The 25874-nt window shown below is 41.3% G+C and overlaps 1 protein-coding gene across 3 annotated transcripts in view; it reads right to left on the minus strand.

Annotated features, from left to right (window-relative positions):
- RIPOR2 (RHO family interacting cell polarization regulator 2) overlaps nt 1–25874 on the minus strand; it is a 251008-nt gene that overhangs the window by 111618 nt on the left and 113516 nt on the right. For 2 of the 3 annotated variants that reach the window (XM_082258658.1, XM_082258659.1), the window contains exons 6-13: nt 18820–18873; nt 10797–10946; nt 9291–9354; nt 6795–6838; nt 4830–4955; nt 4596–4744; nt 1935–2064; nt 120–266 (exon numbers count right to left, since the gene is read on the minus strand). In XM_082258658.1, coding sequence (XP_082114784.1) covers nt 120–266; nt 1935–2064; nt 4596–4744; nt 4830–4955; nt 6795–6838; nt 9291–9354; nt 10797–10946; nt 18820–18873 — 864 coding nt within the window. The remainder of the gene's footprint in view (nt 1–119; nt 267–1934; nt 2065–4595; nt 4745–4829; nt 4956–6794; nt 6839–9290; nt 9355–10796; nt 10947–18819; nt 18874–25874) is intronic. The other variant, XM_082258660.1, reaches the window with a different exon arrangement.

The following is a 25874-nucleotide window of genomic DNA, read 5'->3' on the forward strand; positions in this document are numbered from 1 at the left end:
AAACCTAGCATCCATAAAGCATGACATTACCAGTAAAATGAATAAAGGATGAAATGCATGCATGGATAGTCAACCAAAACTCAGAGAAGAACACACAGATCTGCCTGATTGTAACTCACATAGCGCTCTCTGCCTGATCTAGGCCTCAGCCTGAGAGAGGGCAGGTCACTAAAAGAGCGACTGCGTCGGAGCTTGTCAAAGAAAGTCTCCTGCAGCGCATCCATAATTGACGCTCGCAGCCTGTCTTGTGGTGGGTTCAGCCATTTCTTCAGTGGGTTGAAAGCAAATGGAACATTAGTAAACAAACAATGTAACTACTACGTTTTTTTAACAGCTTTTCCAAAACAAAGTATGGTAAATATCCATTGCAAAAATCCTAAATATTTTCCTAAACCATGATTTCATAGTTCACCTCGCCACGATTCAGTATAATCCAAAGAAAGGCAGCACACTGATAATGTCTTCATGTTTACATTTTTAATCAGCCAACAACCTTCAGCACCTGATCCTGTCCCTAGCATCACTGCTCTGACATGTTTCACCCACTGGGCTTAATCCCCTACGGTCATCGGGGACATCATTGATGACCTCATCGGTGTGCAGCTTTTCCATGATTTTAAAGGATAAGTCCACCAAGTATCCAAAGGTTAGTGGTAGACTGAAAATGATGTCCTAACAGTTTACCATACTTCTAAGAGAAGGTAACAAAATGATTTGGCCCAATGTCTTGCACTGATCCTAGCAAATTGAAGCAGAACATTTTGATCTTCCCCTGCCTTCTAAATTCTTAAGTAAAATTATATTTGGGGGAAGAGTCTATTTTTTATTGGTCTCTAGCATAAAAAGAAACACTACAGAAAAGGAGGAGGTTAGCCCAGTAGATACAATAGAACATGTTTAAAGTGGACCTTAAAGTAAACTATAAGGTCTGCTTATTTAGCCCCCTGTACTACATCTTACTTCTCATGTAACTGTAAAGAAAAAAAAAGTTAGATTATATACTTGCCTCACCCCCATCTTCTGCATTAAGGGACATGACGTCACTATCCTTTCATGAGGTTTCCGGGGAAAGCAGAGCAGCCCAGATCTTGTAAAAAGACCCTCAAGTCCATTGCAGGCATATCCTTTTGTAAGCTTTGGACTGCTCTGCATTAGACAGAATCTCGCTAGAGCAGAACATCTCTTTAGGCTAGGTGCTGTGGGCAGAAGTTGGGGTAAGGGGAAGTATATAATGTAAAATAACTTCTTCTCTACCGGTACATTTAAGTATTATTATGAAATTATTTTTACAGGGGGAGAGGGCCTGGATCCATTTTACTGTAAGGTCCGTTTTAAATAGTACAATACATAGTCCAACTTTTTGGCAACATTCCATTGTAGTTGCTACAGTGGGGCAGTACATAAATATTGGCTATATAAGGTGGTAGTTTTCAGGCAATGTGAAAAACCTTCAATCTACTCTGAATCACACAAACGACCAAGCTAATCAATTGCCTGAAAATGACCACATGACCAGCATTAGAATGTCTAAACATGTGGCAATTTCCAGTTAATTTCATCCACTGGGAATAGCACATGTATATTAAATTTGCCAGAATCTAAGCAAGTTATCACCATAAAGTTCAACATACAATTGGAATTTTGTCAATTGTGAAGTCTAGGCAATAAACGGACAGCTTTAAAACCATTTACTGGAAGATCAAATTGAGAATGTAAAAAAAAAGATGGCCATTTTATAGAAAGGTGGCTTCCATCCAATCTCCTTTCTTTGCAAAAAGTTTGAAAAAATTTTCGAAAAAAAAAATTTGATTTCTAACAAATTTTCCATACACATTGGTCAGTTTTAGATTTGAGTTTTAATGGTGTAAACTGAACTGAAATTTCATAGATACAAACAAGAACTCTATAGAGTTTTTGATAATAGAGCAACTTACAAAGAAGGAATGATCTTTAAATGTAGGGGTCTCGGGTGTGCCTTGGCTGTATATGGAGACTCTCCGCTGGATGGCAGATGCTTTGTTTACATTGCCTGTAGAAGGTGTCAGGTCTTCTGTATCGAATGGGCTGGAAGGCAAAAAAAAAAAAAAAAAAAGGTTTATGCTGGAGTTCAAATGTTTTACATTTCCATATTTTCTTAGATTTTTCAACTAGCATTACCCATCAAACTCACTGATAGAATACAATATGAACGCCTGTATTTAATAACTCGTAGAACCTCCCAATTAGCAATATCAAACATTTTCTGTAGCTTTTGAAGCAATGGCTAAGGAGGCTTTTTGGCCAAATCCTATCATCTCTATTCATATACATTTTGAGACATCTTTTGCATTTCAGAGCACTGAAATTCTGAACCGAATTTCTCTCTTTCCTGCTAATTTCATACAGGTTACTTATATTTCTTAGAACTACCCAAATTATTTCCCATAGACAAAAGAGACAAAGGGTGAAATTTTGAGGTGTGCAGCCTTATGGTTGGAGAAAACAAATCACTTAACCTCAAAGAGAAACCTCATCCTAACCGAAAAGCATGGTGCAAAGAATATAAAAGTAAGGCTGCTTTACTGCCTACGGGCCTTTAAAGCTCATGATCACAGAGGAACCATCAAATTCCAATGTTCACCTGGATAAATCTGAAGCACCGTGTCAAGACTGATATCAAATTAAAAAAATGGGGTCTTGCAATGTGGTTAAGACCCTAAATACAGAAGCAGTTACTCAATAGAGGAGCTCAGAAGAAAGGTTATTTTAAAATTAGTTAAACCCGTGGTAACAGCTCATGAACACTCAATTTCTTCAGCAACTTTTTGTGGTAGATTTTTAAATATATTTGCAGATTTTTTGCTCAACCTTTCAACCTTAAGTGCCAAAGCAACAGGTTCACTTTAATGTTGGCCCCCGCAGCCAAATATAATAAGTCCCCCCCTTACTGCTCAATTTACCTGTAGATATGTTGAAAATAAGCCCACTGTAGGCTTCTAGTCTTCCAGGACATTTATAATGAAAAAGTAACAAAGTGGAATACGCTTTCCAGCAAACATCTAAGCCTAAGGGCTCTTTCACAGTCTGTCTGTCAGACGGACTCTGTTTATCTCAGCGGGGGATCGATCCGCCGATCCCCCGCTGAGCAGGATGACGACAGCTGTTCTCCGTGCTGTGTGCGGAGACAAAGCTGTCAGGTCCCCATGCATCTCTATAGGGGAATCGGATGGAAACGGACCGTCTGTCCATTCTCATCCGATCCCATCCGCTGGACGGATGGAAAATAGGGTTTCCATCCGTCCAGATTTGACGGATCGGATGTCAGCGGACATGTCTCCGTTGACATCCGATGCCCCATAGACATGCATGGGGTGACCACTCAGATCCGCCAAAAATATAGACAGGCAGATCTGAACGGTCAGCCTGTGTGAAAGGGGCCTAATGCTTTATTCCCACACTGCAGCTTTATATTAAAGTATAACTAAAGGCAAAACTTTTTATTTTGACTAGAGTGGAGAGGTATTAGAACTCTTGTCAGGTTTTTATAGCGGTCTTTTCCCCCCTTAGGGAGATTACAATTTTCCATTTGTCTGGTTTACAGTTATCGAAAGTAAAAGAAAATCCTAAATTTTGGGTTGACACCAGAACAGTAATTAATGGAAAATCTTCCAATGGGGACATCTGATGACACCCAGGGATTCCCTCACTTTGGAGGGATTTCCTCTCACTTCTTGTTTTGGCTCTAAGAAATCTTAACAATGGGACACAGATGACAAAAAAATACTGACAGGGGTATAACCCTCCCTCTATAAAAAATTAAAAAAAAAGGTTTTGCTTTTAGTTCTACCTTTAAGTGGTTGAAAACCCTATTCATATACCCAATGAAGTGACTAGCAATCAGGTGATACACAGAGATGAAACAAATCCTCCCATAAGTGGTACCTGTTTATCTGCAGCCCTCTCTTCTCTACCGCCTTCCAAAACACACATTTTATACAGCACCTCTGAAAAGCAGGAGGTAGGGATCTGAAGTTTCACACTGCAGAGCTCAGTGAGGAGAGCACTGATTGGAGGGATGCATCCCCTGTTCACAGTACAGGAGGAACATGCACAGCTGTGGCTGTCAATCCCAGGATGCATGCTAGAGATCTTCTCCCCCATCACCAATTATCTCTTGGAACAGCTGTCAAAAGTGACTCATGCAGATAACAGATGGACAAGAAATCACACTTATTGCTTTGGATAGAGACAGGTACACAGTATAAAAGGATGTGCTTTATTCATATATCATGTCTGAGCTAAGTATATAGCCCCATCATCATTTCTGTTTAAAGAACATCTCTGCATCATCATTTTTATCCCACATGTGAAATTTTATTTACTATCTACAAATATATTGATAATTGTTGCACCAGGCTGGGAAGATTAGAACACTGGTCTTAAAAACAAAAAAGCAGAATATGACAACATTACAGAGGTCAAGGAAGCCATGCCCTTTACTAATCATTTTCAGACTAATGGATATATTTGCTCATGGGCAAATTGTTTTCTACCTGGGGTTACTAAGGACAACTAGGAATAATCGACAACCAGGTGTCTGGGTCAGAGTTGCTTACCACCATGTCACTTCGAGGTTAAGTTTTATTGTGCCAAGGTCATTTATGTCAACAGCAACAGCTTGAGGACGTGCAGCAAATAAATCCTTCGTTTCACAGGTAACACTTCCCACCAGGATATGAGTGGCTATTCCTTTAAGCTCGGTCACCTAAGGAAACAAATACATCTATAAAAACAGTTCTGCTAAAGACACACAAATTTGCAAGACTGTGCACCCACTGACAGACTGGTACCTTTATTGATATTAAACTGTTAATCAGTGGAAGAAAAAACATTTCCTCTCCGTCCCAGCTCTGTTTGCCATTAACCTCAATTTTGCCTTTTAGTTTCCACCTCTGACGCCCATATCTCATGAATATCTGAAAACAACAGGAGGAGTTTTTAGAATTAATTTGTTAAAATGTAGAGTGAAAGACTTATCTGAAAAAGAATGAAACAAATGCATAAAAAAAAAAAAAAAAAAGCTATAGCTTAAAAAAATGTGGCAGGCTAAAAACCACTTTGGAATAATAGGAAAGCAGAGGAGATTTCATGTCTTTGTCCCATGGAAGAGCATGCTCAGCATTATCGCATCAGAACTACTATTTATTTTATTTACACAGGCATACAGTACAGGTTTCTCACATTACTGAAATGCCCAATAGATTCTCTTTCAACACCTATTTCATGGAACTTAACCTGTACAAAAGATGGAGCCTTTCATTGCAATTTCTGAGCAAATGCTTCTTCATATTAATTTAAAACAGTACAAACAACTACATTTAGATAAGTAAGCATACATTTGAACAGTGTCTTTTTATCAGCATTTTCAGACTGCTGTGTACAATTACTCTATAAAGCATGTGTCTCTCTCTACTGGAGATCAGAGGAAAAACAACTAGAGTATTTTTTTTAACTAAAGCCATACCAACATGGATAACGCTTAAGAAAGTCTGTGTAAGGTAAGTGGCTCTTAAACAATACAAATACAGTAATACCTTGGATTGCGAGCATAATTCGTTCCAGAAACATACTCGTATATCAAAGCGAATTTCCCCATAAGAAATAATGGAAACTCAGATGATTCGTTCCACAACCATTTATTCATATAAAAAGGATTACGGCAATACAAAATACAGTACAGTATAAAGTGTATGGTGTATACAGTACGTGGCCAGAGGTCTGGGGGCAATATGAGCAGTAGTAGGATCACAGTTTTAATGTAAAAATAAAAAGTGGAATTACACTCAAAATGTTAAAAACAAAATCCTGCATTAGGGAGTCTTGTGCTCATCCATGTAAAGCCACTGGTATATACAGTAAAGCTGCTGGTGTATACTGGTGGCTCCCAGCGCTTCCTGGAGAACTCGAAAACCCTCGGGAACTGTTGACACTTCCGGATTCTCCAAATTCGTGTTACGCTCGCCCACCCAGGTGGGAGTGTCTCCGAGTTCTCCAGGAAGCGCTGGGAGCCACCAGCGCCCCCGGACCTCTGATCACATATGGCACTTTTCCACTGCAAGTACCGGCTAGTACCGGCTCGGCTCTACCCGGCCCTGCTTGGCCCGGTTTGCTTTTCCACTGCGGTACCGCATGGTATAGTGTCGGAACGGTTCGGTACGGTACGGTATAGGTTTGCTTTTCCACTAAAGTAGTACTAAAGTTAAGTGGGTGGGATAACAATGGGGTGGGTGTGATTCTCTGACCAATCAGTGGCTAGTAGTGACTGCATGCAAAGGATTGTGGGATATGGTACCAGTTTGGTACCTGTTGGAACCACAATCGAGTAGGTACTGTTTTTTTCAGAGCCGTACCGTACCGTTCCCGTTCGGTTCCATGCAGTGGAAAAGCAAACCTATACCGTACCGTACCGAACCGTTCCGAACCTATACCATGCGGTACCGCAGTGGAAAAGCACAAAAGCGTGCCGAGCCGGTACGGTTCTATGCAGTGGAAAAGCGCCATTATAGTACTGTATACACCAGCAGCTTTAAATGGATGAGCACCAGACTCCTTAATGTTGGATATACATTGTGAGCGTAATTCCACTTTTTTTTTTTTACATTAAAATGGTAATCCTTCTACTGCTCGCCTTGCAAGACAGCGCTCGCATATCAAGTTACAATTTTTTTTTAAAAATGTTGCTCATCTTGCAAAACGCTCGTATACCACCTTACTTGCAAACCAAGGTGTTAGACATTGTGAAAACATGTTCCTACCTCATATTGGTCTCCTGGACATAAACGGGCAAAGCCAGCTAGACCTGTAGATGAAAAGAATCATGTTAATATTCCAAAAATGCAAGTTTACAAGAGAAAGGATACATACTAGTGTGCCACGGATAACTTGTACACTAGAGTAAACCTTCCTAGAAACCCTTCACTCTATACCTATAAAAATATATTTTCTCTGGGTAATTTATTTAGTTTCCATACTGGGTGAATTATCACAGTAATAAGAATGTAAGGATAAAGGGGGGAAAGTCAGTTTCAAGGCCCCCCCTTTTCCTCATGGGATTGTGGAGGTGGCAGTTTTAGGTTTCCCTGAAAGGTGCATGAGGTACTCGTTTTCTGATTGGTCAGTGGAGTCAGGTGGACTAGGAATATTCCAGAGTCTGGGAAAGGTGACCCAGGATTAGTCTACTGGGTCACCTGACCCTTGGAAGATTCTGGCAAGCCTGGGATTACCTATAAAAAGGGGTTCTTGGCTCAATTTTTGGTCAGTCAGAAGAAGGATTTTCCAGGACAACTCTCCGCCCCCCCATCCCTTGTCGCGGCTTGTTATGTGGTGGGACCCACCTTTTCAATAATAATAATAATAAGAAGGGGGGGAGTTTTGAAATTTTTATAATTTTTTTCACACAAATAGAGCTTTCTTTTGGTGGTATTTAATCACCGCTGGGTTTCTTATTTCTTACAAAAAAAGAAAAAAAAAAAGTTTCTTACTTTCTGTGAGTAAATTTTGAAAATAAATAATTTTTCTATGATGTGCGCTGATGAGGGGGCACTGATGAGGAGGTACTAATATGCCGCACTGATGGACACAGAGGCGGCACTGATGAGCACTGAGGGGCGGCACCCTCAGTGCCCATAGTGCTGCCAGTCAGTGCCCATCAGTACCTAGATGAGCAGGCACTGACTGGCAGCACTATGGGCACTGATTGTTGGCACTGATGGTGGGCACTAATTGGTACTCTATTTACACTTTCTGTAATCAGGGCACTGATGATCAGTGCCCCGATTACCTGTCTTTGTCTCCCCTATGAGGAGGAGCCGCTGATCGGCTCTCCTCGCCTCACACTGACAGTGTGAGGCGAGGAGAGCCAAATAATGGCACTTCCTCATTTACATGTGACCCGGCTGTGATTGGACACAGCTGATCACATTGGTAAAGAGTCATGTCATTGACTCTTTACCAAGATCGGGGGTCACGCCGTGTCCTAGCAACACGCGTGCCCACGATCGCCGTTCTGCGCGCCACCGGGGGCAAGCGAGAGAGGCTATTCTGGTGCGCCGTCATATGACGGCATCCCAGAACAATGGATGCACCACTCCGCCGTCATTTGATGGTGGGCGGGTAGGAAGTGGTTAAAGTATAAGATGTTAGGCTCGAGCCATAGTGGCTGGGCCGTGTTTTTGAAGTATTCGGTATTTTGAGGTGAATGAATAAAGTATTTAATAGTATGTTTAAATGGTTTGATTGTAATTTTGGTTAAAACCAATAATTAAGCCGCGGCCATGCTTTATCCAAATAAGGAGTAGTGTGGTTTTATTTATTAGACAAGTAGCCTGCCTCCTACAGTACATTCAAAACGTGGTGCAATTGTGAATACATGAAACTGTATGATGCCGCAGCACCATGCGGTTCTGGGAGGCCACTTTAAAAAAAAAAAGGGCCGGGATTTTTTTCTTGCAATTCCTGAAGGTACAGCAAAATATTCAAATTAATGGGCTGCTATGCCCCATACAAGTGTGAACCTGGGCTAAACTGTGGTTTAAAAAAAAAATCTATTCAAGTATATATTCTAAGCTCAAACTAGTGTCTTCTATTGCTCTCAGCCTCTTCCAAATTCCTTTGTTTGAAGCTGTAATTTTATTCCCTGTGAGAGGGTGGCTACTTTAGTTCTTAATGGTCCCACAGTGAGAAAGTAGTAACCCTCTCTTGCTCAATCCCAAAATGGACTAGAGACTATAGTTATCTGTAGTGTGCATAGAGCAGTGCATATGAAGTGAGGGGAAAAAAGGAGAGGCTTAGGATCTCACAGAGGACATTGGGAGGAGTCAGAAAAACACGGTAAGAAACTATTTCCTGAAAAATAGATTACAGGGCCAGTAAGTAGTGGATATGTATAGATTATTTTTTGAGAATAAAGATATTGTTTAGTGTTACTTTTATTACACATGAACACTAGGTGGCAGAAGTGGCTTATAATACTTAAAGGATACATAATATCAACAAATGCAAAACAAATATCAAATAAGCGATTTTTTTTTTTAAACTCATGTTTGAGTTATCTGGTAAATCAATCTAAGATGAAAAATATAGTTTTTTTTTTTTTTTTTTTTGGAAGACTACACAATCACTACAATTCGGAATAAATAGGGATAATGTAAATAATGAAAGGAGAGAATACACTGTACAACCAAATTGTACATTAGCTGATCCAACTGTACCTAATTTGTTTTGTCATTGTCTGACTGCAGAATGTTTATTACCTTTCATTTTGATGTAAAATTCTCCCAAAAGGCTTTCCATTTCAGATTCAACAGTGCACATATTCTAGAAAAAAAATAATAGGAAAAATGTATTAAAACAAAATGGGGTGCAAAAAAATTACCCAGATGGCTATCAGATATTGGAGGTGTGTGTTTGACCCGATTTTATTCATATTTTTCGGGAATGTCCACAAGTGAGAACCTATTGGTCAGAAGTAACTGATCAAAATACCTATTCCCCTGACAGCTAGTGTATGCTTATTGGAATTAAAAGATTCCCTGGCTTTTGCCAGGGCTGTATGTACTCTCCTGGGTCTACTGTTAGTTTATGCCAGGAAAGTTATCGTACTCAAGTGGAAATCAGACAGGGCCCCTACTATACATTTTTGGAAATCCTTGGTTAAATCCACAGTCCTCCTTTACAAAGCATACTAACTCTCAAACCTAAAGTTTGACAAGGTATGGGATCTGTGGCTGAACTCTGCCTCTACTAGTGATCTGCCACTTGATCAAGGATCTACAATTCTCATATTGCCATTAGTTGAGCTGTTTTGGGTTTCTTATTTCCCTAAAAAATTTACTCTGAGTGGTAAACGCCTACAGGTCTCATTTTTGGGGTTTGTCTTCTCTTCCCTACCTATAATTGAAAACTAATCAATAGAAATGATACACCCCATTTTGTTTTTTAATTTCTAAGGGTGAACAAGAATGGTGCACACCTAGGCATTCATTAAACATCTGCAGATCCAGTTTGGAAATGGTTTATAAAACATTAAATATTCAATAAGTATGCTAGGATGGAAGAGACCATTATGTTATGAAGGACACTGTACTAGATACATTTTGCTACTGCTCTGAAAATACACTATGCATCATCTTCACAATTTTTAATCCCCCCCCCCCCCCCACCACCCTGCCAGAACACTCATTGGCTGAGAGCTCTGACCAGAAGTCGGGTGGCAGACCTTTTTCGGTCATGCCTCATCAACAGAAGTCTAAATGGATGGCTTCTGTCTAACAGGCTGCAGTACACATGGTCAAATGTTGGCCAGTTTCTATTGAACTGCCTGATGCACTTGTGTACTAGGCTTTAGGCGCAGCCAAGCAACTAGCATTTTTAGAAGAAGCTCAACAATGGCAGCTGTCATATCACTGTTAAAGACTCCTTTAACACTTTGTACACCATTATTGAATTAGAGGGCAACATAAACCCAATGTAAAACTAGCCTTTGTGAAACAGCTACTATTAAGGCCAGGAAAACAATAAATCAATTAGAGATATAGAGTAACTGTAAAGAGACATGTATGAACTGGTATAGCTGTATTTATTCTGTAAGTAAGCTTGCAAGTAGTTTCAGCTTAGACCCATGAGATGTCACTATCTACAGGAGAGTCACTCCTTGACTGCAATGTCATTATGCATTCGCCACATCAACATGAATGAAGCACTATATGATGCTTTATTCACGATGATGTATTGCAGCACATAACATAAAATCAGCCTACCTCAGTGTACTCTTTATAGCTCTTGTTTATTTCACTTAAGCTCTCTCGTGCTGCTCTGCTTGAGGGGGATGCAGCAAATGCCTGCTTCATCTTACTTGCTCCCTCTCTTAGGCGTCTCTGGATGCAGTAGGCCTCATATAGCTCGTCAACCTTGGAAAACAAAATACATAAACACATGTTTTAGTACATAAACATGTATTTCACCTTGTTAAATGTGCAGGTTGTTGAAAATTATGTAAGGCATAGCTCTGTAAGCCAGTTGGATGCTTTAGACTCTAGCCCAGTTATAGACTTATTTCATTTTTGTTTTCCCGTTTGGTTTTTGATTCTGCTGGTTTGCAGGTCTGCATGCTGAAGTTGATAACCTATACGTGTTGACTGGTCCACTTTACAACCATATTTCACTAAAATTTGCTTCCCAATCTGTGTTACACGTAAAAGAATCTAAAACAAAGTGAGCGCTAGATAAAATATTTTGTATGGCAGCTGGCACAAAAAAAGGTGAACAACCTTCAAAATACATTATTGAATAAAGTATGTGCAGCACTAATAAGTGGTACATTGAGTGCCTATACAAATAAAAATGTCCAAACAGTGGAACTGAGCCACCAAATTTTGATCAAAGGTACAGCGTGAATCGCTTTAAGTAAAAAAAATGTCCAAATGGTGAACATAAACAAATAATCATCAGTCAAATAACAGCTGGGTTATCCAGGAAATCCAAAGAACTCCTCCAATGGTAAGTAAGGAGTGTCCGAACACTCACCAGACATCAACCAAGTATCAACATTGAAAACAGGGGGTAATACACCCAAAGTGTTGTCAGATGCTTCTCCACAGTGATATTCCTCCACCAATTTATGCACTCACCAGAAGATGAAGCTTGTACTACTGTTAAGTGGTATGGTGAATATGAAATCCGCTGTGTTGGTTCCGCAATTACTTCCAGTGGGAGATACACTGTGTAAAGTAGCTCACCAAAGGGAGCCAAAGTAGTGCTCATATAGTGTAGTATTTATTGAAGAAAGGTACATGTACATACGCATTAAAAATGGCTAAAAACCTAAAGAAAAAAAAAACACTGCTTCTACCACGTGGACGTGGCAGTGGTGACGTCAGCGCGTAGGCCCATACTGACGCATTTCGTGCTCAAATGGGTTATCAAGGGATCCACCTATCCCATCCGACTTTTTTTTTTTTTTTTACTAATAGCCATTTACTATGTACCGTTGATCACAATTTGGTGGCTTAGTTTGGACATTTTTATTTGTTTAGGCACTAAATGTACCACCTATTAGCGCCGCACATACTTCAAATCAGTGTTACACGTTTAGTTGACTTTACACGTTTAGGGGGATTTTCTTTGAAGGAGCTGAATGACAGAAGAACACATTGTCAGATACAGGCCAGCTATTTAGTGATACATACACCTCTGCCTGCTAGCCAGCAAGTTCACTCCACTACCTCTTGGTTCAGTATTACCGCTTCCTGAGTGAGCTCATAAGACAGAGGCAATGATGCCAAATTACTCTCTGGATGAGCGAGTTTGGGGTGGAGGAACTTGACTGGCCTGCACAGAGTCCTGACCTCAACCCGATAGAGCACCTTTGGGATGAATTAGAGCAGAGACAGCGAGCCAGGTCTTCTTTCCAACATCAGTGCTTGCACTCACAAATCGGTTTTTGGAAGAATGGTCAAACATTCCCATAGGTAAAACCTTGTAGACAGCCTTCTCAGAAGAGTTTAAGTTGGTATAGCTGAAAAGGGTGTGCCGACTCAATATTGAACCCTATGGGCCAAGACTAGGATGCCATTAAAGTTCATGTGCGTTTAAAGGCAGGCGTTCTAATACTTTTGGTAATATAGTGCATCTCCTCACCTGATTTGCCCGCTCCTCCTGCCCGGGGTCGGCAATGCAGAAATGCAATCTACCCATCACCTGCCCACGATTGACGGGTTGCCGACCTTGGGCATTGCACATGGCCACAATGAACAAGAACTGCTCATATCAAACAAAAGGAAGTGAGGGAGGAAAAGAAGAGGTTCAGGAGCTCTCAGAGGGTGTTGCAAGGAGGCAGAAAAACATAGTTAACAACAATTTCATAAAAATAAATTACAGGGACATTAAAGTGGAACTTCACTCTCGCAATCAACATTGATTTTTTTTTTTAATCCTGATGCTGCTAGCATTAGTAAATAGATAGGAAAGTATCTTATATTTACTGTATTTTCTGGCGTATAAGACTACTTTTGAACCTCAAAAAAATCCCCCAAAAATGGGGGGTCATCTTATACGAAGAGTATAATATCTCCAAGGTAACCTAAGTATAAGTATTACCGGTAGATGAAAATTTGGGGGGTCGTCTTATACGCCCAGTTGTCTTATACGCCAGAAAATACGGTACTTAGTTTTAACCTTTTTTTTTTTTTTTTTTACATTTCTTCCAGTTACTTTCTGGTTTCCTGCCTAGGCAAATGATGTCATACATCCCAGGGGTCTTCAGGAGAGGTGAAGGGGTCTTCTCAGCTGAGCACACTCTCCTGCATGTATGCTTAAGCTAAAAGGCAGATGGATTCCAGGAAGTAAATGCTACATGAATCATCTGCCCTTACTCAAGATGGCCACGGCCAGTAATACTAGGGGGGCGTTTTTCAAAATGATTTCTCAACAAAAAAAAAGCATGGAGACAAGGATGGATGTGAATTTGCTTTGAGTAATAAAAATGAATAAAATAGTGCTTTTGGCTTGTGGTGCTCAGTGAAGATCCACTTTAAACCACTTGCCGACCAGCCGCAGTAGTTATACTGCGGCAGGTCGGCTCTGTTACGCAAAACAACGTACACGTAAGTTGCTTTGTGTAGCAGTTAGTGTGAGCACGCGCTGATTGGCTAGAGGGGAGCCAATCAGCGGGTCCAGTGGCTGTGATGCCCGCTGGAGACAGAATGGCAGACCGCTGTTCTGTCAGTGATGAACACAGGGATCCTGTGTTCCTCCTATTTAGTAACACAGGTGTCTGTGCTCATCCAGCAAGCCAATTCCCCACACAGTTAGAAAGCATCCCCTAGGCACACATTTAGCCCTTTGATCGCCCCTGGTGTTAACCCCTTCCCTGTCAGTATAGCAACAGTGCATATTTTTAGCACCGATTACTGTAGTAATGTCACTGGTCCCCCCAAAAGTGTCAGTTAGGTGTCCGATCTGTCCGACGCAATGTCGATGTCCCGCTAAAAATCGCTAATCGCCATTTTTAGTAAAATATAACATAAATCTTTCCCCTAGTTTGTAGATGCGATAACTTTTGCGCAAACCAATCAATATACACTTATTGGGATTTTTTTTTTTACCAAAAATTTGTAGCAAAATACATATTGGCCTAAAATTATGGAAAAAAAAATCTGATTTTTAATTTATTTTTTTTTTGGAATGTTTTATAGCAGAAAATATGTCCCCCCCCCCCCCCCCCAGAATTGTCGCAATTTTTTTTGTTTATAGCGCAAAAAAAAAACAAAACACAGAAGTGATCAATAACCACTAAAAGAAATCTCTATGTGTGGATAAAAAGGACATAAATTTTATTTGGGTACAGCGTCGCACAACTGTGCAATTGTCAGGTAAAGTAACGCAGTGCCGTATTGAACAAAAATTGGCATGGTTATTAAGGGGGTAAAACCTTCCATTCCTTAAATGGTTAAGTAAATGCATATGGTTTTTTTTGAATAAGGACATTGATTAATGTCACTCTAAGTTGAGACTAGAAGCTGATTGGTTACTATGCAAAAGTGCTTCAGATTCTGTCTGCTCCGATTTTAGTAAATTTCCCCCTTTGTGTTTAGTCATTACTTTGGTGCTGTATAATAAATGTGTACAAGACATCCATTGCATGTATGTGTGCCTAAAGAAATCTAGCCAATATATCTATTTTTTTATTTATTTTTTTCAAATTACAGCATGAAGTTTTTAAAGTAAAAAATATTCAACATGGACTTTGCAATTTGTAACAAATGTTAAAAACAATTCCTGGAATGGTAGCACCCGTCTGGGCTAATCATATTTGAAACAAGCGGTATTAGGTGTCAATAAACAGGAAGTGCTCAGCATCACATAACCGGATGCAGGACAACAGGTGGCATTTAAGAGGAGAAGCTGAAAACACAACATGCACCAACATGACCAGCCACAAAACAGCTATTCCATAGAAATATGTACACTATTCAAAGAAACTTCTCTAGAAGGGGCTGCAGAGCTGCCATCAAGAAAACGCACAAAGAAATACTCATTTCCCAATTCCATACATTGGGCTGCTTCATGCACTATCTTTTAAATGTTTTAATTCTCAATCAAGTAATGTATGTATTGCAAGTGACCCTTTTTTCAGCATCCTTTTGACTACAGTATATGTATGCGACTTGCATTCATTTTGTGTGTCAAACATGGCTGTTATACTGATGGATAGGACACATGCTATTCCTGTGGATCTCCTACATGCAAGTTTGCTATCCAATCCTCTGAACTATAGTGATTCTGTTATTTATGAAACGTGGATTTTCTCATATGTAAAAAATACAAGCTTGATGGCCAGGTTATCCCTGCAGAATGAAGCCATGATTATCTTTAGCACTAAAGCCAGTGTTCTGCCAAAAACTCCAACTTGGCGAGAATGCCAACGACATTACTTCCAGTGAATGTACATCAGGAACAATTGAGATTTTGACCACTTGGTGTTTCCACAGAACACCGGCAGCCTTTACACTCCTGTATATGCTATAATGAGTGGACATTGTTAGTCAGCCCGCTAGTTGTCGCTGCCTTGGAGGCAGCCCGGTTTTTCATTCCTAGCGGGCGGACTAACCATGTCCACACAGTATTACAGGAATGTAAAGGCTGCGGCCTGTTCTGTGAAAACACCCAGTTGTTGAAATCTCAGATTATTCATGATGTGCACTCACCAGAAGTGACCTTATTGGAGTTCTCAGCAAGTTGTTTTCGGCAGAACACCAGCCATAGACTAATCAAAATTCAGCTGGTCCAGTAGGAACCAGACAAATTTTCACTCCATCTATGGGCAGGCTGGTTTCACTGAAGTTGATCTGTTGACCGACTTCATTACAACCAGCCTGCTGCTTTTTTTTTTTGTTCCATAACTGCCGTCGTCTATAGCCGCTAGCAGTGATCATTGTATAAATACAATAGTGCAGCAGGGGGGATTTCCCCATCAACACTGACTGTGTTAATGGGGCAAACAAGCAATTTTCATTCCTTCCAGCCATGATTAAAGGAAAGAAAGTTGAAAAATGTATGGCCTGCCCAAGGGTGGAAGCTAAAAAAGCCCTATGCTGTTCTCTTTGCAGCTACCAATACTAGAGTTCTCCAATTTATTGGGGTAGTTCAAGTGTTACTAAACACACAACAGTAAAATCAGTCTGTATATGTAGTAATGCATGCTTGCTATACTCACTGTGCAACCTAAGGGGTTAATCCTCTGCATTGTGTAAAAAGGCTGTTTGATCCTGTCTTCTCTTATCCTCGCCTCCTTCCACTATCCCCAATATATTCCCTGATAATACAGAGCCAAGGGACAGGCTGCACATGCTCAGTTTGGTGTCTATTGCTAGACAGTTTTTTTTTTTTTCTTGGGAGGGTGCATATGATCAGCACAGTCCAGATAGAGGTTCAGGGGTCCTGCATCCTCACAGGACAGTCAGTGCACTACAGTATGAAAACTCCTCATACAAGCTTTAACCAGGCACTTATACCAGTCACAAGACTGATCTGACTGCTGATGAGAAATGGTATTTAGAAGTTTATATTTACTAAAAATAATTGCAGTTCTGTGTACTGTGGCAGACCAGATAGAGGGGATGCAGGCTCCTGGGTTTAGTAACACTAACTCCATGCCTTTTAAAATTGAAAAATGAAAAATTCAGGGGCATTAGATTGTCTTTACTTTAATTGCAAACATTCAGACAGCCCTGAGTCTTTAAAGAAGCTATAATAATCAAAGTACACATACACTTAATGGAAAGTACATAAATGGGTCTCAAGACTGAAAAGTACAAAGCCCAGCGTCACTTGGCTTATCTTTCTCACTTATCACTTTCGGCTTTCTTTCCTGTAGAATATTTTGAGATCTTACATCATTATCTATAGGCATCTCCTTCAGTATAAGTACATAACTGCAAATATTTCCAAGTGATGCAATTGTCACAAGCAGTATCGACAATGATTGGGTCATGTAGAACCTCCCTATAGAAAGATGACAAGTACTTTTTCTTTTGCTTGCATTGAGCTTTTCACTTGTAGGAAAAATCTTTATGTAGGTGGGTGCCAGTCATTCTGTTTTCTATAAATAAATCCACATAATTAGGTGTGCATCATATCCATCAGCCCAGTCAGACAGAACATGAGAGCATTTCCCAGCAGTGCAGCAACGCAATAGAGGATAGGAAGGTCATCCCACTATCAGTCATTTTCGGTGGCAACTCTTGCTGTTCAGCCTTACAATGATGAACATACTGACTGTTCCCAAATGCCATGAAGAATTTAAAGCTTATTTTAAGTCTTAAAACCCTTTTTCTATAGAACTAAAAATAACAAACACCGGGCATCTGCATAAATTAAAAGGTAGTGTTATCCCATGCCTTGCTCACCTATTAAGGTGTTGTCACTATAACCAAACAGCTACAATACTATATGAACCCTGGTATAAAGAACACCTGGGTGGACAAAGGGGTTACTAAAGTGACAATGCGCCATGGTTGAGTTGGTACTACAAAAACCTAAACTTTATTAAATATATAAAAATTTCCTGGTTTTAATTATGTAATTGCACAAAAAAAAATCTGACCCCCAACGTTATACAACTCACTCAGGTCAACCAAAGCACATGACTTATAAGGTGTGTTAAAGACAGACAAGCATAAAACCTGCTTTTACTGATTGTTTGGACGCCACCAGTCCCAACACACAGGGTAAGTATCACTTCTATAGCTGATAATCTGGTACAAGACCAATGTTAGATAACAACCAGTGTGTGTAGACCCCTTGGGGACTTGAGCTCAAGTATAACTCCCCCCTGTTTAGGTACATCAACAAATACTAATCGCCATTGTGAAGGTCCGGACGAAGCTATGCTACGTCCTTCGTGAAAAGCGTTGATGTCATCAGTGTTACGTCACACCACCCATGGTATGCCTTGGATATGGGGAATTGGAAGCGGATGCGATGGCCTCATTATCTCATCACAACCCTGTGTGCTGGAAATATTGGCGTCCAGACGATCAATAAATTAAAGTTTTAGGTTTGTCCTTTAGTGCACTTCAAATGTCATTGCTTCAGTTGACCTGAGTGAGTTTGTATAATGCTGGGGGGGGGGGGTCAGATTTTTTCATGCAATTACATGACTGAAACTACGGAATTTTAATATATTTTTTTTAAATCAGGTGAAGGTTTATTGAGATGTCACAATTGTGTACAACCAGGCATTAAAAGTACATGTAGTTCACACCAGATATCAATTCAGCATACCAGTATTGTAATTCACATCAAGGGAATGCTTTAAAGGAGTTGTAAAGGTAGAAGTTTTTTTTTTATCCTAATCACCATCAGTGAGCTCCCATAATGGATTGTAAAAGCACTGCCTCGGATATGTCAATCCCAGCAGGGATGGGCAGTGCTTGGTTGAGAATGCCAACATAGACGAGTAAAGGTCATAGCCCTCTTACGCAGACTCTCTTCACAAGAAGAGAGGGGGAGTATATGGGCAGGTCTGTTAGATTAAGGGGAGTACTTGGCAATGCAGGAGTCCACATCCCATTGCTATTTGGACTGCAATTGCATTTAGACACTCTGCAACTGCTGTAATGGGAACCTAGAGGCAAGGCTATAAACATGGAGGTTGCTACCACAATAGTTTAAAAATCAATGTAGATGGCTGATTTGAAGCAGGCACGACCACAATTACAAGTGCATTATAACTAGGTGTCCTAACATCATTGCAGAGCTTGCATTTTACTTTGCACATACCTTGCTGATATGAAATTCCAGTCTTCTTATATACCTCTCAATGGTCTTGATTTGCTAGAAAGACAAACATGTTTTTATAAATCAACTGGGCTATACACTGTAATAAAGTTCACACTTGCCTGGAAAATTCATATACATGCATTTTTCCCATTATTTCCCCACACATTTTGAGCTCAAACAAATACATAAACTATACAGACAATTGTAAATCGATGATACAGTAAAGGACCAGATTTTTAATTTTTATATCAAGCTCCCTAAGCAAATACAATCTGTCCTAACACTGTTAAAATGGTCCATGTCAGTTATTTTGGTAATTGTTGTGCCAAAGGTCCAAATCTACAAAAGTACTGCTAAACCTGTAAAGTTTTATTTTTTCTATGTGATAGATGTATTTTTATGAACAAGTATACTTTTTTTTTATGTTTAAATATTTCATTTGTTAAACTTAACCCCGATCCATGTTTACTTCTGATAGCCATGCCATCCAACCTTTAATTTTTGTCTCTTCCACAATAGTAGCACAGTCTTTGCTTTTCAGACTCGAAGGCCAGCCATAGGCGGTTCAAATCTTGGCCAGTTAAACAGGACCTGGCCAAGATTTGAACCGTGTGTGGGCAGGCTGAATGTACCAAATTGATCGATTGATCAACTTGGGTATAACAAGCCTGCTGGATTCACTTGCAATTATTGCTAGCAATATTCACTGTCTCCTCCTGGTAGGGGCGGCTTACGCACCCCTATTCTCTACAGGTCACTACCAAATGAACCCATTCTGATCTCATTACCATGTATAATGTAAATAAGTAAACTGCAAGGTGGTTTTGTGGTTATTGATTTTAGATATCTATAGACGTCAGAGGACAGTTGGAAATATAGGCCCAAATTAGCAATCAAGAGGATTTTTTGTGCAGCTTTGGGTAAAAAAGAGCACATTCAAGTTGCAGCAGGTTGCATATTTATACAAGAACACCAGGGGGAGGTAGTGCAGCCAAATACTTCCAGCTTTCCTGTAGGGAACAATAGACATGGGACAAGGTTTTCTAAACTGCTTGCGGAATTGTTTTCCCTGAGATTCGTCAGTAAGGTGTATCAGTTTACTAATCATGAACATGAGACTGTCAAACAGACCAAGAGACAATTTTGTGTCTATAGCCAATCTTACAATAGCAGCAGGATGCCACTCTTCTGTAGAGAGCAGTACAGTGAAGGTGGAAAGTTAAAGCTGAAGTTTAGCTAAGCCCTGGTTCACACTGATGCGATGTGGGAAACGCATACGATTTGCTGCACTTCCCACCATTGCATCGCACTGCGATCTGCTGCGGGTGTCAATGTTCGGTTAACGAAAACCCTGAAAAAGACTGCAAAACGCAGTGCGATTGCCAGGATCGCATTGCATGTGTGTGAACACCTATGCAATGGCGATTCAGGTGCAGGGAAAAAAAAGGGTTCTGCACCGTAAAAGTTCATGTCTTAAATCACACCGCACAGACATCGCATGTGATGTGCACAGGAATGCGGTGCGATACCTCTGAGAATCACATGCAGCGTTTTGCACACACCGTAGCGAACCTAGGCTATAGAAAACACCCTTTGCCTTGTAAAACAACCAATTCAGTTTAAAATTTACATACACGGCAAACCGTTTGTGCATTAATTTAAAATAAATTAAAAATACCCCCTTTTCTTTTTTCTAAGAAATCACATGACCTCTGTTCTCAGCTGCATAAGGGGCTTAAAGAGGTGCTCCAATCTGAAAAAAAATAAAATACTGTAGCTGCTGACTTTTATTAGGACACCCACCTGTCCAAGGATGCCGAAATGTCACCACCCTGAGCTGATTTGTCAATCGGCTTCAGATGCAGGCGCTGGCATTATAAGCAAGGGAAAATGGCAGTGAAGCCTTCAGGCTTCACAGTCGGTTTTCTACTGCGCAAGTGCGAGTCGCTCAGCGCTTTCTGAATGGTCCCGCCGTCTTCTGGGAACTACGTGTATCCCATAAAGCAGCGGGGGAAAGGAGGAGGGGCAAGAAATGTCATAGATCGCCGATCTTACCCAGAAGTGGAAGAGGGTACCTGTCAAAACTAGGTAACCGCTTCCCCCTTCCCCTAAAAAAAGTACCAACTCTGACAGTGGAGGGGGGGGGAAAGGTGCGAACAAGTGAAGCTCGGCTTAAAAAGAGTGGGGGGGGGGGGGGAGTTTGCAAAGGGGTGCATCAGCAGAGGCAGTGAAACAGCAATACACTGATCTTCCAAGTGAAGAGGCAGGCTGCATTCTAAAGTAGAATTCTATGAGCGGTCACTCACAGATTCCCCCATTCACAGATTATGTTATTAAGTGAAAGAACTTTTCTCAATGGAGGAGAGGGCAGACGGGGGGGACACGTCCCTGTCAAATATTCTTTACTGGAGCAAAGCCCAGAGACCTGCAGCGGCTAATCCCCACAGCCCCAGAAGTTCAGCAGGAAGAGGACAGGGTAGCCCTGCAGGGAAAATGTCTAAAGAATCCAGCAGCCTGAACATCATGGGATATATTTAATTACAGGTAATGGAGCTAAAGCTGTAAAGAAAAAAATGTTTTTTTTAAACTAACCGTCTGCTTGAAGTGGATATATGCAGCTACCACCTACACAATTACCATTTCACTAAACATATATCAGAAAACAAATACAATACTGTCAAAAAATGTATTCCAATTTTAGTAATAGTGTTTCTGAACTATTATGACACCATTTATGCATGCACTGCAGATATTACCATTGGGGGGCCAATTGAAGCCTATAAAAACAATATATCGACCACTTGCTGACCAGCCACTGTACTTTTACTGGGGCCGGTCGGCTCTGTCCCATGAAACTACGTACCTGTACCTCATTTCGCGGAACAGTTTGTGGGGGCACGCGCTGATTGGCCACAGGAGAGCCAATCAACGGGTCCGGTGCTTGCGATGTACAGCAGACCGCTGTTCTGTCAGTGATGAACACAGGGATCTCCTGTGTTCCTCCTATTTAGGAACACAGGTCTCGGTGTTCAAGCAGCAAGCCCATCCCCCACACAGTTAGAAAGCACCCCCTAGGGACACTTGTAACCCTTTGATAGTCCCTGGTGTTAACCTCTTCCCTGCCAGTGTCATTAGTACAGTAACCGTGCATATATTTAGCACTGATTACTATAGTAATGTCATTGGTCCCTCCAATGTCATTGGTCAGTTAGGTGTCTGATCTGTCTGCCGCAATGTCACAGTCCCGCTAAAAATCGCTGATCACCGTCATTACTAGTAAAAAAAATAAACACATAAAAATTACATACATTTTCCCCCTAGTTTGTAGACGCGATAACTTTTGCGCAAACCAATCAATATACACTTATTGGGATTTTTTTTCTCAAAAAATATTGGGAATGTTTTATAGCAGAAAGTAAAACATTTTTTTTTTTTTTTTTTTCCAGAATTGTCGCCATTTTTTGTTTATAGCACACAAAAAAAAAAAAAAAAAAAAAAAAAAAAAATCGCAGAGGTGATCAAATACCAGCAAAAGAAAGCTCTATTTGTATGAAAAAAAAAGGACATCAATTTTATTTGGGTACAGCGTCGCATGACCGCGCAATTGTCAGTTAAAATAACGCAGTTCTGTATCGCAAAAAAATGGCCTGGTCATTAAGGGGGTTAAATCTTCCAGTTCAGAAGTGGTTAAGGGATGAAAAAAACGTAACCAGATTGTATTCAAAGCAAAATTATGACATGGTTAGATACAAATAAAAGGCTGTAGTGCAACAGAAACTATTTCCCCATACCTAGCCACAAGTTATATTTTAAAGAAAAGGGAAGGATTTGTTTCATCACAATTTTTAAAGAAGTCTGTGTTGCAAGTAAACATTTTTTTTTCCAAATTCTGTTCCTTATGACAATATTTCCCACAGCTGTTACACATTTAGAAGGACACATCATACATATGGGTTCATAAGGACATTGTAAACCATCTTTTTTTACATTCAATTAAAAGCCTGCAATGGAAGCCGACATATTTCTCTAATGACAAGTATACTTTAAAAGACAATAAAACTTTGAATAAACGGTCAACATGTGAGTGCTCTCTATAATGACAGGACCCAGTTATAGAAGAGTTGCTATTACACACACTGATGAACCCCCAAAGTTTCATGCCAAGCATAGGCGTGCGCAGCCTATTGCATTAGGGTGTGCACCCCAAAGCTCAAACAGGCATGCGTGTATATATATATATATATATATATATATACACTTTGTACACATACACACACACTATATATATATATATATATATATATATATATATATATATATATATATATATATATATATATATACATACACACTTGTCAAAAGTATTGGGACACCTGCCTTTACACACACATGAACTTTAATGGCATCCCAGTCTTAGTCCGTAGGGTTCAATATTGAGTTGACCCACCCTTTTGCAATTATGCCAGCATCAATTCTTCTGGGAATGCTGTCCACAAGGTTTAGGAGTGTGTTTATGGGAACGTTTGACCATTTTTCCAGAAGCGAATTAGTGACGTCAGGCACAGATGTTGGACGAGAAGGTCTGGCTCGCAGTCTTTGCTCTAATTCATCCCAAAGGTTTTCTATCGGGTTGAGGTCAGGACTCAGGCCAGCCAAGTTCCTCCACCCCAAACTCGCTCATCCGTGTCTTTATGGTCCTTGCTTTGTGCACTGGTCCAAATCATTTGGTGTAGGGGGGATTATGGTGTGGGGTGTTTTTCAGGGGTTGGGCTTGACTCTTAGGGCGTCAGCATACCAAGACATTTTGGACAATTTCATGCTCCCAAATTTGTGGGATGGCCCCTTCCTGTTCCAACGTGACTGCGCAACAGTGCACAAATCAAGGTCCATAAAGACATGGACTTAGCATGGGGGGGTGGAAAATTAACTTCCAGTGCAATAATTTACATTATAATAGTAACTAAAACATTTAAAATTAAGTGTAACAATCTAAAAAATAAAAATTATAAAGTGCTCTACTGGTGTAAACCTTCCAACTAAAAAGTTTTTGCACTTAAGTTAAATTGTATGGCAAATATCTGTAGAGGGGTTCCACCATCCCTGCTAAGTTTTGAAAAAGATGTATGCCTTATTTTCCTTTTGATGTGTATTACAGGTGAAATTACATGTGAGTTACTGAAATGGACTGATAGGCAGCACTAATAGGCACTTGTTCTCAGCACTGACTGGCACTGATGAGGCTGCACTGATGGGCAGTGATTTGGCAGCACTGATAGGTGGCACTGATAGGCAGCACTTCTGGGCACTAATAGGCATCACTGATGGCTACTGATAGGCGGCATTGGTGGGCACTGATTGGTGGCACTGATAGGAAGCACTGGTAGGCACTGTTAGATGTCACTGATGGGCACTGATGAGGCAGCACTGGTGGGCACTGATAGGTGGCACTGATGAGGCAGCACTGCTGGGCACTGATAGGCACTATTAGGTGACACTGATGGGCACTGATGAGGTGGCACTGGTGGGCACTGATGAGGTGGCACTGATAGGCACTATTAGGTGACACTGATGGGCACTGATAGGTGGCACTGATAGGCACTGATGAGGCAGCACTGCTGGGCACTGGGCTGAGGCGGCACTGGTGGGCACTGATGAGGTGGCACTGATAGGCACTATTAGGTGACACTGGTGGGCACTGATAGGTGTCACTACTGGGCACTGATAGGTGACACTACTGGGCACTGATAGGTGGCACTACTGGGCACTGATAGGTGGCACTACTGGGCACTGATAGGTGGCACTACTGGGCACTGATAGGTGACACTACTGGGCACCACTTATGGACACTAACAGGGGAGAGGGGGAGTTTCACATTCAGCAGACAGTGAGACTTGCAAGAAGCGCTCAGTCTGCCTGCGAAAAGAATAGGGAAATATGAATTCCTCTATATGCAGCTTCCCCATCCCCCTCCTATCCAGCACACACACTTGGGCAATGGGCATGCACTCACCTTCTTCCCGCCGAGGCTCCGTCCCTTCTTCCCGCTGAAGCTCCGCCCCCTTCTTCCCGCCGAGGCTCCGCCCCCTTCTTCACGCTGAGGCTCCGCCCCCCCCGCTAGCAGCACGGAATGAAGGAGCTGCCACTGCAGCTGCCTTCACACTGCGATGCGGGATCTCAGAGCATGCCGGCTGACACCCCCCAGTGCTTGCCCCCCCCCCCATTGGTACCCCACTGTGTGTGTGACACTTTCATGTATGTAGCTGCTTTCAGGGAGAAAGACCAGCTGTCAAAACTGAGCGGTGATGTCGGGGGTGGGCGGGATGAGCAGCTGTCAAACACCAGCCAATGATTGGGCTGCTTAAGAAAGGGGCGGAGCCACATAAACGAAGCGGCCGCCCAGACCCCATCCCATTGGCTGGTGTTTGATAGCTGTTCGGTCCCGCCCACCCCCGACATCACCCCTGAGTTTTGACAGCTCGTCTTTCCCCCTGCAAGCAGTAACATTACCTGACGGCTCTGACAAGCCTCACTGTCTGCTGGAGCCAACAGCACAGCCGCCTCTCCACCAAGTATCTCACTACCCTCAGTGCCAAAGATGGAGATCTGGCCCTACACTAACAGACACAGGGTGATTAGGGTGTGCCCAGGCACACCCGGCACACCCCGTGCGCACGCCTATGATGCCAAGAATGATGTCAACATAAAAAGAACACAAATTCTCCCTATGACTGACAGGCTCACATGAATGCGATTCTATTAATGAGTCAGTCTGCTAGGGAGGCATAATTCCTCCCTCCAAATGAGTGTATGTTTGGAGTTTGGAAAGGAGAATACCTTTCCTCAATTCAGAGATTCTTAAAGGAGTACATTACATTCCAAAAGAAACAACCCTGCCCTGCAGCTAAGTTGTGGACAAGGGAAGGACAGCTGTTGGGGCACAGTGTGTTGAAGGGCTGCAGGGAGTAGGCATCCAATGCTGAGCCTGATACCCAGTTGCCAATCCCCCCGCTGTATGATTTTGCTGCTGTTGGTAGACAATGGGGTAGAGCCAGAGC

This window comes from Pelophylax lessonae, assembly GCF_965119305.1.
Source record: "Pelophylax lessonae genome assembly, chromosome: 5".
Classification (NCBI taxonomy): Eukaryota; Metazoa; Chordata; class Amphibia; order Anura; family Ranidae; genus Pelophylax; species Pelophylax lessonae.